This window comes from Tachypleus tridentatus, chromosome 2 (assembly GCF_004210375.1).
Source record: "Tachypleus tridentatus isolate NWPU-2018 chromosome 2, ASM421037v1, whole genome shotgun sequence".
NCBI lineage: Eukaryota > Metazoa > Arthropoda > Merostomata > Xiphosura > Limulidae > Tachypleus > Tachypleus tridentatus.
Window position 1 is genome coordinate 131,621,841 of NC_134826.1, and position 16,031 is coordinate 131,637,871.

General features: G+C 31.1%; 1 protein-coding gene across 7 annotated transcripts in view; it reads left to right on the forward strand.

Annotated features, from left to right (window-relative positions):
* The window catches only part of LOC143245122 (uncharacterized), an 88,442-nt gene that overhangs the window by 53,257 nt on the left and 19,154 nt on the right, over nucleotides 1-16,031 (forward strand). For all 7 annotated transcript variants that reach the window (XM_076491038.1, XM_076491039.1, XM_076491040.1 and 4 more), the window contains 5 exons: nucleotides 5,814-5,925; nucleotides 8,038-8,133; nucleotides 14,031-14,085; nucleotides 14,689-14,876; nucleotides 15,189-15,708. In XM_076491038.1, coding sequence (XP_076347153.1) covers nucleotides 5,814-5,925; nucleotides 8,038-8,133; nucleotides 14,031-14,085; nucleotides 14,689-14,876; nucleotides 15,189-15,708 — 971 coding nt within the window. The remainder of the gene's footprint in view (nucleotides 1-5,813; nucleotides 5,926-8,037; nucleotides 8,134-14,030; nucleotides 14,086-14,688; nucleotides 14,877-15,188; nucleotides 15,709-16,031) is intronic.

The window sequence follows — 16,031 nt, forward strand, 5'->3', positions numbered from 1 at the left end:
TAATCCCACTATTCTCTGGTTAAAATATAGCCCAAGAGTTGGCGGTGGGTGGTGAGGACTAGCTGCCTTCCCTCTAGTCTTACCCTGCTAAATTAAGGATGGCTAGCACAGATACCCCTCGAGTAGCTTTGTGCGAAATTCAAAAAACAAAAGACAAACATTCCTCCTGCTATGTTAGTGCAATCTCTTCTATAATAATTTCGCTTTTAAAATTCGTATGGCAAAACTAACATTCGCGCCGTCTACATCTAGCTATCTAACTAAACCTACCGACGTGTATTTATTGTCTGACAAAGGCCTGAAACTTTCCACACAATATAAGATATTATGATGCAATAACACTTAATTCAAACAACGAGAAAAACTCGGGAGGTTCGAGTGACATGACGCAAAAATACAACAATCGCCAGTTCATAACTATTTTGAACGACACAACGTGTGGTTCGTAGTTACATTAACAAACTTTTAACGATAAAATATCTAAGTCATAACACTCGCATTAAACGGACCCAGGCGTGTTTATTTAACGTTATAATTTCAATAAAAGGATTCTCCGTGAGGAGGTAAGTTTCTGGTAAGGTTGAATTCTTATTTCTATCAAAGAATCTTCAGTGATTTAATCGATAGGAACTTGATAATCCAAAAAGTTTAACCTAAATTATTTTACAGAACAGTTTTTTTATTTAGTTTAAAATGTAGAAAGTCAAACCCATCTTTGATTTATTTATTATTTTATAAGTGGTGAGCTCCTGGTTTGGAGGTTTGCATTTTAAATGGATTTTTCATGTAGGGAAAGTCTGTCTCACGTTCACTGATACAACACTTTTGTATGTTATTGTTGATTTGAATCTGCTGTTATTTTAAAACATTTCTCTCACACTAAAACATTGGACTCCTTACCCCTAATAAAGCTTTTATCTCAATAATCCACTTCTTAGGATATAACTGGGTATGTATTATAAAAATAAACAAGTTAATAGTTTTTTGTGAAATTTCAGTTAACCACTTTAATTGGAGTCGGTGTTCTACAGTGTTCTTAATACCCATTGACTACACGAACGGATCGTTCCCAACTTTTAAATAGCACAAGCATCGCCTTGTAAACTATCAGTAGCTGCTGGTTGTATACAACTCGTGCCCAATTGAAGCGAGCTTGTTTGTGGCATATTTCTCCCGCGTCAAGTGTGAGCTACATCGATCGACCGTCGTGGCTTGTTTGCCTTGTTCGTGTGCTCAAGCTTGTTATGCTAGCCCTAAATAATCAGCTTTACCGGTCTCCCGCCTTCTCTCTCGCCACACGCAATTTCCCTGCTTACTGAACTGAGCAGAGTTTTTCTCCACCGTAACAGCCTTCTCACCCTATAGAAGAAATCAATACGTCGGTACAGCTTTCTCTTTGTTACACGTCTGCTGACATTTGTTGTTATATGTCGCCATGGTGACAGTAAGAATGACAGGCGTTCTCTTTAAATGTTCCAAGAACGCTACTTGTGTGTAGTGGTTACACTTGTTTGCATATTGTTGAAAACGTGTGACGTTCAAAGAGTCCAGATTGCTCTATATCAACACCGTTCCGCTCTCCAATTCTCCAACTGCTGTATTAAAAGTATGGAGATCATGAAAAATTAACGGTTATTTGCCTAATTTTATACTGCTTTTGTTACCTGGGAATTTTTTTTCATGAATATCATTTCTAAATGTCTTGGTAATAAACTTTTATTCTAGTTTCCCAGCGATTTTTGTTCATTTTGATACAAGTTTTAATATGGCGAAGCCTTTATTTCCTATTTAAAATGAGTGTATTTTTAATACTGTAGTGTTACTGATAAATATGTCAGCCTATGCAATATCAAATCATGCATTTAAAGATTGCCCTAACCAGTCATCTGAACAAAGATTATTTTGTGTTTTATAATTATAAGATAAACAATTTTTTTTACCTTTTAGTCATTGACTTTATATGTTTTGAAACTGATATAACAAACGGTTTAAATTACGGGGAAATAAAACTTCTCTGAGAGAATACATACAAAATGTACAGAAACTACTGTATTATTATCAAACTATTTGCTTTTTAGTAGTATAATAAATTTTTCGTGTCAGTATTTTATTTTCAAAGTGACAAAAGTTTGATACAACTGAATTTTGTTGGGTTTTTTTTTATCAGCTAAATTTATTATTAAATGTACGTGTTTTAATTAGCTAATTGAAGTTAGATGATATTAACATTCGTAAAATGTGTCGGGAAATTTAATGAATCCTTTTGAAGTTCAAAACAATATTCCACAGAATAGTTTGGAGCTAACAGTTTACAAAAGCAGAATTCGCTAATTAGAAAATTATATCTGTATATCACAAAATACTTATTTTCGCAATATTAAATGTTGAATTTTAGTCATTTTAATCTCTAAATTTATAGACTCTTAACTTTTATTACTAATCTAGATGCTATATATATATATATATAAATTGTGCAATGAAAAAAAATTTTAACTTCGGTTGTGAATCTTTTTTTTTTCTTTTTGCCTGGCAATAAAAGTTTGTTAGAAGTAAAAGAAACTTAGAATGTAAGGTCTTGTACTAATTTCTTTTTTTGTTTCTTCTGTGGATTTATTTAGAAAAGATGAACCAGAAATAAATTATTTTACAAAATAATCGTTGTTGACTTTCTTTAAGGCCTGGCATGATCAGGTGGTTAGGGTGCTTAATTGAATTTGAAGGTTGCGGATTTGAATCCCGGTCACACCAAACATGCTCGCCCTTTCAGCTGTGGTCAATCCCACTATTTATTGGTAAAAGAGCAGCACATGCGTTCATGGTGGGTAATGATGACTAGCTACCTTTCCTCTAGTCTTACGCAGCTAAATTAGGGACAGCTAGTGCAAATAGCCCTCGTGTAGCTTTGCTCGAATTTCAAACAGACAACCCTTTTGTTAGACGTTTACTGTGCTTCCTAACTCGCACATTAGGGGAGTTGTCACTCTGTTGTATAAACTATAAAGTTTTTATAGTGGTGACGACAGTCGGAAAATAGTGTTCAGGCAACTGTCCGATACAGTGTTGGATTTTGAAACAAGTTATTTAATATAAGTCAAGACTGGAATGCATTATTTCAAAGAATAATGCAGCAATATTTACATTATGTAACAACACAAGTATTTGAAATTTCTAATAAAAAATAAGTAACCCAGACACATTAATTCACATTTGTAATGTAGGTAAAAACATGAAAAAAAGTTTAAATTTAAAATATAAAAGTATCACACACCTAAAAAATATTATATATAACAACAGTACTGTCAAAATTATTTTCTAATTAATGTTACCTTCTGATCCAAATATAATTAAATTTCCATGTGAATTATTTACAGTTTTCTTTCTGCTGAGTTTCTTATTGGCATGAATTACTGTTCTATCAATAATATAGTTTTCGTAGGCAGTTTGACTAATTTTTTGGTTAAAGTCTGTTCAGTTTAATTGAATGTACACAGTTGGTCCATTGGACTTATTGGAGAAGAAATGTTGACTGTAATTTTGAATTTATTACTGGAGTATATGTGAAATTTGACAAACCTTCAAGTGTATGAATATGTTGTACATAAAATATTAGGTGTGTTAGAAATGTATTTGTACTTGAGAGATGTCTTGTGAATTTCTGAAATATGGTGATTTTCTTTTGAAGAATGAAGATACCTTTATCCATCATGTACATCACCATCACCTTTGGGATGTACTACCTTCTGCAAGAATTATTGTCTAAACCTGTAATACATGGCAAAATTAACACACTGAAAATGGTCATGGAATGCTCACTTGACCCCCACCAATATATGTAGTTAAAAATTACTATGTTAGAAGAAAAAACTAGTGTTACTGTTACCAGATGACATTCTAGCAAAAGTTTAAATATTCTGATGAACCATCAATAAATGTTTTTAGTTGTTATTCAAGTGATAAGTGAGTTATTAACTCTTATCTGCATGTACTGAAAGAGTAGGTACTTTAAGCATATAATGAACTTGTTCAGTTGTTAGAGGAAATGCATGATGAATTTTTAATTCTCTTTCTGTAACAAGTGAATTATATGACTCACTTCTTAGCTATAAAGCATTTATGATTTTATAGCAAATGATCTCAGTAGGTTTTACATTTAAAGTTGTATTTTTTGAAAGAAGTTAATTGTGTTTACTTATTCCATTTGTGAGATTTGTTTTTTATTTATAAATGCTGTTTTTCTTGATTTAAATAAATCAAAATTCACAATGACCATGTTTCTTGAGTTGTAAATCCATAATTGCACCCCAAAGAAAAAAAAGAGAATTTAACTAAATGATGGACAAGATATAGTTAATAAGATTATAAATAGAACAGTGGAATATTCTTTCAGGAAACTTATGCCACTGAGAAGCTGCTGCTGAAAAAGATTAAGAAAATGCAAGAAATATTCTATTTGTATTTTTTCATTGAAATTCAATTTAATATATATCTGGTCTCATTTGTTACATGACAATAAACATTTTAAGTTTGATATTTACAAGCTTAAAGGAAGTGTGCAAAGAATCTCATATGTAAAATCACAAAATTTGAAAATAAAATCTTAAATGGGACCTGTAAAAAGTGCAAGTCAAATCATGAGGTACGGAGTAATAGGGTGCCTAGTTAAGACTGGTTATTCTTATCAGTCTGGTTTACATTTTCTGAGAAACATTTGTTTCATCAGAAAATCAGACGTATATATTTGTTTATAATTCATCTTTCTCGCTTGCATTTCTACAACATTACACAAGTTAGCTGTTTGACGAAATCCACCTTTGTTTTTTTCTTATCAGTTCAAAATGCCTTTGTTTGCTGAAAGTTTATCTTGTGAATTTCTTGGAAAATTGTGTTGTGGATGGTTTTCATTTTGGACTCCTGTGGTTACCAGTAAAAAAAATGTACTTAATTAAATAAAAGAAACTTGAACATTTGCTAGTCATTAACATTTAAGTGTGTGTACAATAAAGACATTCATACTATGTAAGTTATTTAATGCTTGAGCATTATGTTAAAATAAAAGTGAGTAATAATGACCAATAATTTTTTTTTACAGTAAGAATCCTTCATGTTTCTTCAGTGCAAATTTCAATACAGTACTTACATTTAACTTTAAAACAGTACAAATGTATCCATAAACTTTATGTATTGTGTACTAGAAAAAAACACTTGAATAGACCTAAAATTTGAGATTCTATTTTTATGAACAGAAAAAAAAGTATGAAATATTTTAATGTAAGTAAATTGTTACGTCCTATAATGAAATTTGTTTTATTTTTGTTGCCAAACTTCGTGTATAGGGTTTGTGTTGTGTTGATGTCGTCGTGATTGTGTTAACACCACAAGCAGCATAAGCACTGAACTGATGACCAAGGGCAGACTGGTCATAGAAGCTTTTGGTAGTTTACTTGTTATTCATAATTAAGGTTGCCAATTGCAATTATTATTGTAGAATTCCAGCAGCTCTTCTGGTAAAACTTATGATGTAATTACTGTCACTCACTTTTTAGGCTTGTATTTAACAGTGTGTGATATATATTTTTATTGGTTGGTATAAGTTTAGTCATTTTTCATTTACACATGTGAAGTGTTGTGTTGTTAAAGTACAGAAGTGTAAAAATGAGTTTTGATATTTTTCAGCAATGCTTTATAATTATGTTTTGACTGTGTAAATTGTTTTCTTGATGTTTAGTAAGTAGATTTGTTTAAGGTATATGCTATACAAAGCTTCTGTAAATAATTGTTTACTATAATATAATGAACTTTTTTTTTCTAACTAGGATTGAAAACTTTGAGACAACATTGTATAATTTGGTAAATAAAGAAAAGGGAGGTCCATTACAAATTCAGGACAGATTAGGGAGTTGGAAGGAGCTTAGTCCAGAAAATAAGGTAACAATGTTTCATCTTGTTTTTATATTTTTACACAAATCACTCAAAATATTCTACTTTTTGTTTTAAAGTTTCAAAGCATACCACTTGTCACAGACACATACAATTTTTATGATGTATGTTTCATTATAAAGTAATGAATTGTACACTTCACATTTAATTTTCCTTGTTAATTGAACAGGCATTGACACACAATATTTCACCATTCAAGACTGCAGTAAGTAACATTAAAAATTGTATGATATGAAAAGTGTAAAACTAGTAATGAATAATGCCTTTATACCACTTTTTTATTATTTTAAGTCTTCTTTTACAAATAAATCCTTATCATTCTACAATTAATTATTTAGTTTTAATGTTGAAAGAAGTCTACAAATTCAGCTCGCACAATTTTTACATTTAAAATTTTATAAGTCATATTGTTGAGCTTTGTCACTGTCGGTAGTCTGTGCTCCAGGTAGGTGTACTGTGTCGGTAGTCTGTGCTCCAGGTAGGTGTACTGTGTCGGTAGTCTGTGCTCCAGGTAGGTGTACTGTGTCGGTAGTCTGTGCTCCAGGTAGGTGTACTGTGTTGGTAGTCTGTGCTCCTGGTAGGTGTACTGTGCATGGTGAAAGATTTGTTACTTAACAAAATCATTCAAACAATTTTTTTTGTTAATTTTGTAGCAGTTGTAAAACTAATGTTTTACCAGTTATAAATTTAAAAAGCATTTTAGTTTTCGTTCTAAGTATGCCAGTAATGATTGAAAGTACATGTTGTATTTATATCCCACATAATGAAAAAGGAAACTGTAGAAATCCCTTCAGTACCCTCCGTTAACTGATCTACGTATACCCACCATTTAAGCTATGAAATCTGTAAATTTTATGAGAGAACTTGTTCTTAATGTATTTCAACCCATCATTCATATTTGATTAAACTATATTTTACAGGTCCAAATGTGAGGGAGAAGTTAGAGAGCCAACAAACTTCTCTCACATTGTAGTGAATTAAGAATAAATGTTTTGAAACAAATTATTTTGATATTCTAAGAAGTATTTTGCTGTTTTCTTCTAATAACTTTTGAGGACAAATAATGAGTAATGATATTCATTTGAAATAGTTCCCTCCCCTTCCCTTCCATCCACAGGTGGATCAGCAGTCAAGTTGTAGGCTTACAGCTTTAAAATTCAGGTTTCAATACCCATATGGGCAGAGCTCATATAATATGGTAATGAAAACAATAAGTATTGTAATTAACAATTTTAAAACAAAACCATTTTAAGTATTGTAATTAACAATTTTAATATGTAAGTGATATTTTGTTACAAAAAGGATACGAAAAAAAGTTTATTTTGATTTCTATTTCACTTCATTTTTATGATACTTTTACAAATTAAACTTGTATATATAAAAAAAGTTATTTTAATTTCAAGTAAATCAAAGTTATTTTGTGTTTATATTTAACTGTGGCCCAGGACATGAGCCTCCAAATTGATTCAGAAAAGTATACACATTGATTGTATAATTTGTATAACTCACTAATGTGTTGTATATCTTCATCATGGATAACTTGAACAATAATTGTAATGAACGAAAGCTTGTGTATTTATGAACAATCTTTACGTATGTCATTTTAAAAATATATATACTCTTGAAGTTCTCATATCACATGTATTAGAAAGGATCTTGACATTGGAAAAGATGAATTTTGACTTGCATGCTATGGAGAAATGTTGGTAAACATGACAGGTTTTTTACTGTACAGGTTTTTTGATCTCTTGTACATGCAGACAACCAATAAACTTTTGTAGTGTAAGAATGCAAGAATATTACAAAGTGAATTTCTTTCTTCTGTATTTGAAACTAACTATAAATCTTCCTCACTATAAATTAATGCTTAAAGGCATTCATAAAATTTAAAACTGAACTAAACATTTTATCTTGTATATACCATTGTATATGTCCATATTTCATATGTGCACTTATGGTTAATTTTTATTACAACTATCAGACTTCAGGATCTGATATCTTACACTTTATAATTTATATAAAAACTGCTACTAATCTATTTTCTAATAAATGGGAAGTTTTTTTTTTATTTTGTATTCATATATTTTCTTTTCTGACAAGCTGAATGTTCTGAAGTGGCTTGTGGATCATGTATACAAAAAGAAGGAAGATGACCTTGCCGAATATTTGGATGAGAATTATAGTTCAGATGATTTGGTGAGAGTTTCAGCTTTTGTATTTATTTTGAATGTGAGGAAATTTAGTAGGACAAAAAAAAGGTTTCATCTCTGTTAAAACAAACCAGACATTTACTCTTGAGTAAAACTAACTTTACACATATTCATCAATAAAAAATATACAACATTAGTATAATGCCATGTTTTCATTACTGGCAGCATCATATTTCTCATCTTGTCCTCAGATTCTGTTTTCGAAGAACTTCTGTCTGCAGTTTTGTAAGAAGTGTATTAAATTGTGCTTAACACCTTTAGTCCTCCTGTTTATTTCTTCCTTACTGAGTAAACGGTTGTTTACTTAATTCTAAACTGTTGTTAGCTGGATAGTTTCGTTTAAAGATGGGGAACTACTTTGCTTTAGCTTAATTTGCATATTGTCATTGTGCACTGCTATCTACAAGTTGTTATTCTTTATATTTTATTGTTGAACTTTGTCTTAGAAACTTCCTTTTGATGTGATGTGTTTGTCAAGGCAACTGCTAATGCCTGGTAGTTATTGCTCTTTGTGAGAAGGTTGAATAATGTTAGTAAAGGTGGCCCTTTTAAATATGATATAAGATGAATAGCTTCATCCATTCACCTTGGAAATTATTTCAGTCTTAGCCTGGTATGCTTTACATGGTATCTTTCCACCATAATGATTATGCTGAATTGGCCATCATAGCTTAATGAGGTGGTGTTGAAGCTGGAGTACTCCATGAAGGTCCTACAGTCATACATGTCATGTCAGTAACTGTAGCACCCAAACTAGATGGATTCTTTTATGCTTGGCATGGCTAATAATGTTTGTGATTGAAATTGAGTGACTAGGTAGAGGTGTGTGGTTGGATGGATCCTTGTGTTTGTTATAATTCATTTTCTGGATATTAAATTTTGGCCTGTAAGGTTTTGTACTTTTTTTTTCATTGATTTTGTTTTATACTCTATTGTCCTTTTTATGAGGATTTATGATGATATTTTTTAAATTTTTCAACCCATTTGACTAATTTACTTTGAGAACTGGGGACTAAGTATGAAAATCTTATAGGCAAGTTAAACAATGAACTCCATTACATTTTGGATGATGAGGGAAACAGATTTTCCTGTTTAATTTTCAAAAATTACAGATGTTCTTCAAACTGTTATTATACTTGCACGTAAACTAACATTTTCATCAAATGCTTTCCGTTTACCTGTGTTTGTTAACCTGTGTTTTGAGTTGGAAAATGGAAAAAACCGAGTTTTCTTGTGTAGTACATGTAGTGGTATAGCATAGTTAATTATTACATGATAGTCATTTGTGTAATAAAAACATAATATAAATAATTTAGTTATGCATGCTAGTGTGCTACTAAATTCTATATCAGTTGGTTTTTACTGGTTCTTGGAGTGCTGGGAAGTTCCAGCTTGCACACGAGTCACCAACAACTTGTTTAAAAGTGTTGGTTGTTTAAATTACTATACAAGCTATGCATGTTATGTTTTGTAATGGCCAACAGTAATTTGGGAACATATTTGTGCAACAAAGGTTGTCTGCAGTTTAAAATAGTATTTTTATAAATAAAGGTATAAAGTAACATAAAACATACATACAAGTCTAACTAATGTCCTGTTAACCCCTTTGCTATGTGTAGGTCATAGTGTATATATCACAACTTTTAAATAATTTTGAATTTAATTAAACTATTGTTATTATGTGTGAATAAATATGGCATAAAAATATAGTTAAATCAAATTTTAAAGTAACTTTAAAGTTCTTAATTTTGTTATGAAATATTGAGAAAATCCCTAATCTTCCCTAATGTTAGAATTGAGACAGTTGTTCTGTGATAACAAGATGTGATAGTGTGAAAAAGGCAAACCATCCTGCAGGACACCCTGTTTGTTATTAGTAGTAGCTATAGTTTACCAGTTTATAGCTCAGACTGTGGTTGTCCAAACTATCGTGTATTTTCAGTGAATGTGCTCTACTGGACCCTTATCCAGTTTCCAAAGCAATCCATTAAGAAGTACACAAAATAAAAAATCTTGAATTTTGATTCAATTTCTTCCTCTTTTTCCTTCATACCAAAAGTATGGAAACTTTATTTGATATAAAAACATCTTTACCTCTCATTAATTTTTAACTTTGATACAGTGATAAAGATCTTTACTGCCTAGAATTAAGCAGTAAAATTGACCCAAACATAAGCCACATTTGAAAGCTGTTCATCAAAAGCTAATGCATTTTTAATCGATATTTTTGTGTATGCCTACACAAAGATCACATGAGTTATCAGTCTGTTTTCCCATATGTTTAATTTAGAGTACAAATGGATTATTCTTAGTTTATTGTCATTCATATTAAAGATATAGAGTTGATATAGACTAGCAGAATTATAGAGTGAAAGCAAATAAGTACTCATTAGGTCAAGCAGATTAGATTAGCAATTACTGGCTCAAGTGTTGATTGTTCGTTGCCAACTTTTAAGCACAGATTTGCTAAATTTTATGAAATTTGTTAAATAAAGAGCATTCATCATCACATAATATTAGCTTAAGAAATTGGCATAACTGATGATGCTTCATACTGCTGTACTGAGTTTAGGCAGCTGATGACAAGAAACTGTTAATCCAGTTTCCATGGCATTAATATAAAAAAAAAAGCTGTTAATACTTTTTTAGAGATGGAGAAAACTGTCAACATATATTTTTGTAGACACTTGTTGGTTCTGTAAAGTATAGGTTTGTCCTCAATAAATAGGGTTGTGATCCTAAACCTAATGTTGGTTACTATGCTAGTGTCACTTTCTTAGTTGCAATGATTTGTTAGTATTTATTAACAAATAGTCCTGATGTGTAATCACAAACATCTTGTGTGAAAAAAGGCGTGGCCAAAAGAGGATTGAACGTGCAACTTAAAGGAGTGAGGTTTAAATTGTCAACCAAACTGCTATTACACTTATAGCATTGGTAATGTATGAAATGCATAAACAGACATTTACAGAGAACGTATTATTGTGGAGTTTTGCATCATATGTGCAGGAAGTATGAAAACTGTTCTAGCACTAAGCATCCTCTTAAAAACTATGTTGTGACCACAAACTAATGCTATCTGATAATACTCTGGGTTGTGTTCATTATTAATACTCTGTTGGGTTTTAAACTTTGTGATGTAAAGCTATAATAATTATCACTGTTATATAACAATGTTTTAGTAATATTTTATCTTTTGTTGTTGATCTATTTTGGTTTTATTAATTAAACCAAAATCGGTTATTGTAGTGGAAGTCTCTTTCTTTCATGCAAAAAAAATACTGAAGATTTGGTTGCATTGTTACACAGCCATCTTTTAAAAAGTTAACATGTGTCATACCATCATATTAAAAATAAAATATTTGTTACTGAGCTCAAAGCTGCACAGTGGTCTATCTGTGCTCCACCTATCAAAACCCAGTTTCTAGCAGTACCAGTGGCATACCACTGTGCCATTGGGAGACAATATAAAATAGCAGCTAGTAGGGTGGAGTTAAACACAGTAAGACTATATTGGTGGAACAGACTTCCTGGTTTTATTTTTATAAATTTCTTAATGATTTTGAAGTATAAAAAGGGAAACATTTAGATAATTCAAAGCATTTACCACATGGAAAATGTACAAGACATAACACGAGAAAGAACCAAACAAAATAATAAATGTAATTAAAAGTTGTTATATTAAGCTGTTTAATATTTCATAAATATTTGTTTTCTGTTTATTTACTGCAAGGATGGAATATTTGTTTGATTAAAATCAGCCTGTGATGTCCTTGTAACATGTCCCATTTACTGTAAAGCCCATGTCACGTAACATAAGACTGTATAAATTTTCAGAATTCAAAAGAATAGCATACGTCTACAACAATTCTAATGAACCATGTGGTATTTCCTTCACTCCCTTTGAACAGATTTCTGTTTTTACCATTTCATTTGTGCCACAATTCTTCATTTCCAACACAATTTTGCTGTCCACCTTTGTCTGTTTAACATGAGAATGAAACATTCATAATGGCATGCAAGAATATGTTTGTTACTTCTAATGGCTGTACAAAGAGTTCTAAAGTGTCTGACTACCTGTGTTATGTGGTTCATATGTTCATGAATATTTTGTATCATTTCAAGTTTTTGGTAAATTTTTTATAAGAGAAATCCAAATTGTTGTATTTTGTACATTGTTGATTTGTATTTGTATTTTGAATTTGTTGATTATAATCCTTCTGCACTTCAATGATGTCATTTTCTATAGGTTCTCTAATCTTGACTTCAATCAGAATGATTTTGTTTTGTTTAGAAGGATACTGTAATTCTTATGTGTCAGTTATTTTTTCTCTTAAATTCCTATCTGTTTCCTTTTTAATTCTCTCTCTCCACTGTTTCATAATTTTTAGATTTTCAATTTCACTTTGAACACAACTTAAATATCCTTGTTCCTTATGGCTTTGTTTGTTTTCGTTTGGATTACTTTGTAAAATAAAGAATACAAAGTCTGGTCCACTTAATGATAACAAAAGCACTTTATCTCTTTAACTCTTAAGATTTACAGCTTACACAAGTTTCATAAACTACCAAGAGCCATTCCATGTCTTCATCCAGGGGGCTGCAGGTGACTTCCACAGAATGCCTTGAAAAAATTCACATGTGCTCATCTATCCATATAATGAAAAATTGCCAAAGATTAGATCAATATCTCTAATAGTTTCTGATTTACTGCCCTGTAAAATTTACTTAATTTCTTTTATTTTTGGCAAATTCATTTTTGGGGGAACTTTGGCTGCTTAAAGCTGCAAGAGTAATGGTGGTAGAAGGCTGAAATTTGCTACACTGACTGAATTAATCTTGCAGAATTCAAACATGGTTTCAAACCAAGTTTATCTCTCTTAGGATTTGCATTGTGAAGCAAAAAAATCACCTGAAAACCCAAAATTGTAAAAAACATTGGTTTGTGTAATAAGCCATAGCTCTAAGACTTAATATGATACAAAGCTGAATTTTTGTTTCTAATTTCCTCTAACATATCAGTTTGATAAATCAGCAATTGTTGTAATTCTGTAAGATTTAGATCTAGGTCTGTTAGATCTCCTGTAAAAAAATTTAGCTGCATGCAACTTTTTATGATTTAGCTAAAAATAGCCCTACTTCAGGCCACAGTTTGACCATGTCACCAGTTTATTCAGCCTTTTCAGATTTTTACCATATATTCTTACATCTCTGAATATGATCTATGACACAAATCAGGATGGTGTTCAACCTACTTTTTGAGTTAAAAGGTTTTAATGTATCCAAAGTATCTAATACTTTGCTTGAACACATGCAATATTTATAGAACTGAAGTAAGAAACAAACTTACCAACTCATTAATCAACAAATTTTTATAACAAGCTTCTTAATTAAGGATTTTCTCCAGTCTCAACTAACTTGGGTTTTTTAACATTCAAATTATTTCTGAAACTTTTAAGAAAGCTGTAGTTATTAAGGAACTTGCTTACCATGTGATGTCAAAAAACTCGATCATTTAAGAGTAATACAGGTGTCTGATTTAATAAAAAAAAATTGCACCATGCAGTAATATTGTTTGGAATAAATATATGTATCTGGATTGTGACAAAAACCCATCTGTGCATATTCTATGCTATTGGCTGGAAATGTTTTTTAATAATTATCCTGACTAGGCTTATCTGTTATTAGCCTACTTGCAGTGCATCTTCACACAGGAGCTGAATCATTGACGTTGCTATCTTCTTAACCTCTTGACAATGTGCCTTCATATTTCCTTAAACACTAGTTTTTCTGTGTTTTTGTATTGTTGGTGTATTGTCACGGAAGATATTAGTTTTAATCTAAGTATTTAGTATGTTTTAGAGTTTGTTTGTTTTTTTTCAGCGAGGAATCTGTGTTGGTCAGGATGCATTTAACAATTTCTACTGGTACTTAGATGGTAGGTCTATTTCACAATATTTTATTATTATTGTAGCTTAAACTTGTTAGAAATATGTATTTATTGTGTATCACAAAGTAATTATTAATTTAGCAGTTAAGGTTAAACATGAAATTAGGTCTTATCTATGCTGTTGAGAATCATGAGTTAATTTGCTCTGACTTTCAGTTTCTTGTAAGAGCATTTTTAACATTGTTTTTGGAAAGAAAATATTTCTTTAATATTAAAATTTTATGCAAAATGTATTTACATAATTTCAATTGATTGTAGCTAACACAGCATTGAAAGCTTATTCCTCCAATGATTTAAATGATTGATGTTTTTGTTTTTTTTTTATACACAACAAGGAATTATCGATCATTAATGAACATGTTTGAAACTGTGTGTGCAATATGAAGCGTAGCTGTAAGTGTAGAAATTAAAAGCATCTTTCATGTATATTTTTGGTCTAAATTTACTTAAGATTTTCAGTACTGTTGGTTATATTTACACAGGGTTGGTTAGACCCATATATCCTAAATTTACATGTACTCATATTGTTTTGCTTTTAAGAATACTAAAGTAGCACTGAAAGGGTTAAATGAAAATTTTATTTTTTTATAGATCTTCGACTCTACCGAGAAAATTCTTTTAAGAAGCCCAACAAGAAAGAGTGGGAGTGTGTTTGTGTGTCACTTGCCGATTGGCAATCATTTCTTAAACAGTTCAGGAAGACGTCAAATATACAAGAGCGAGAATTGCATACTTATCTCAACTTCCAACTGTTTCCTTTAATTGAAAGCCAGTTAAAGGTAGGTTTCTAGTTTGAAGTAATAAGTGACTGTTCGATGCACTAACTAAAAATGGGTAACTTGTGTGATATTGATAAACAAGGCGTCTCAGATAATTGAATATAAACTTGTACAAGTTGTATGTATATATCATTCATCCACTCACCCAAACTTGTTTGTTTTATCCTTTAAATTAATGAAGAACATCTTCCCTACTGAAATATAAGACATTCATTCTCTCTGTTTCTGTTGGTTAAAAGATAAACGTTTTAGATTTTGGTGTTTTAACTTTGTTGTGCACAGCATATTCCAAGAGTATGATTTTCGTTGCAGGATCTGGAGAGTAAAAAAAAGAATCGAGAAACTGAAAACTTAAAGTTGTTAGAGCGAGAACAGAAGGAAGTTGGAATCATGTTAGAAAAAAAAGTCACTTGTAATGGTGGCAGTGGAACTGCTGCAAGTTTAGTGAATGTGAACGGTGTAGACTCGTTAAATCATGACAGTGTTAATAAAACAATAAAAACTGCTAGTGAGGCTACTGAAAATGGCTTGGAGGAATTTCTGCCCAAAGTTGAGGCTACAAAGACTGAGTGTGACATCAAAATGAATATTTGCGAGAACAAAGGATCACTTGTAAATAGCAACAATACTAGTTCTAATAAAGTGAATGGAAATAAGGATATTACATCTGGTGTTATGAATAATTCATGTAGCAACCTCTCTTCAAACTCTTGTGGTACTAGTGGACAAGAGGGATGTCAAGATGGTGCCAACGTAATAGTTAATGGAAGTAACTGCCCTACAGCTGGGAATCCAAAGACCAGTGCTCAGTCTATGGATACTTCTCAAGATGGTAAGCAATAGTGACCAAACTACATGCTTATATTTAATCTGCTTAACGGCTAGCTAAGTTCAAAGTATTGTGTGCTGGTAGAAGTTTTTGTTATCAGTGTAGCCTTACTTGTAAAACTAATGTTAAACTTTTTTTTTTTGCTTTTGTGTTTCAACTGAAATGATTTTGAACCTTCTGTCTACATAGGATTTAATTGGCCTTGAACTTAGAGCATACATATAGTGTTCTGAATTAGTGAAAAGTTTTGAAAATACACTTTTAAAAAAATAACAAGAGAAGTAAGCACTGTGCTTGGACTTTAATGAGAAACTAAAAATAGTTAT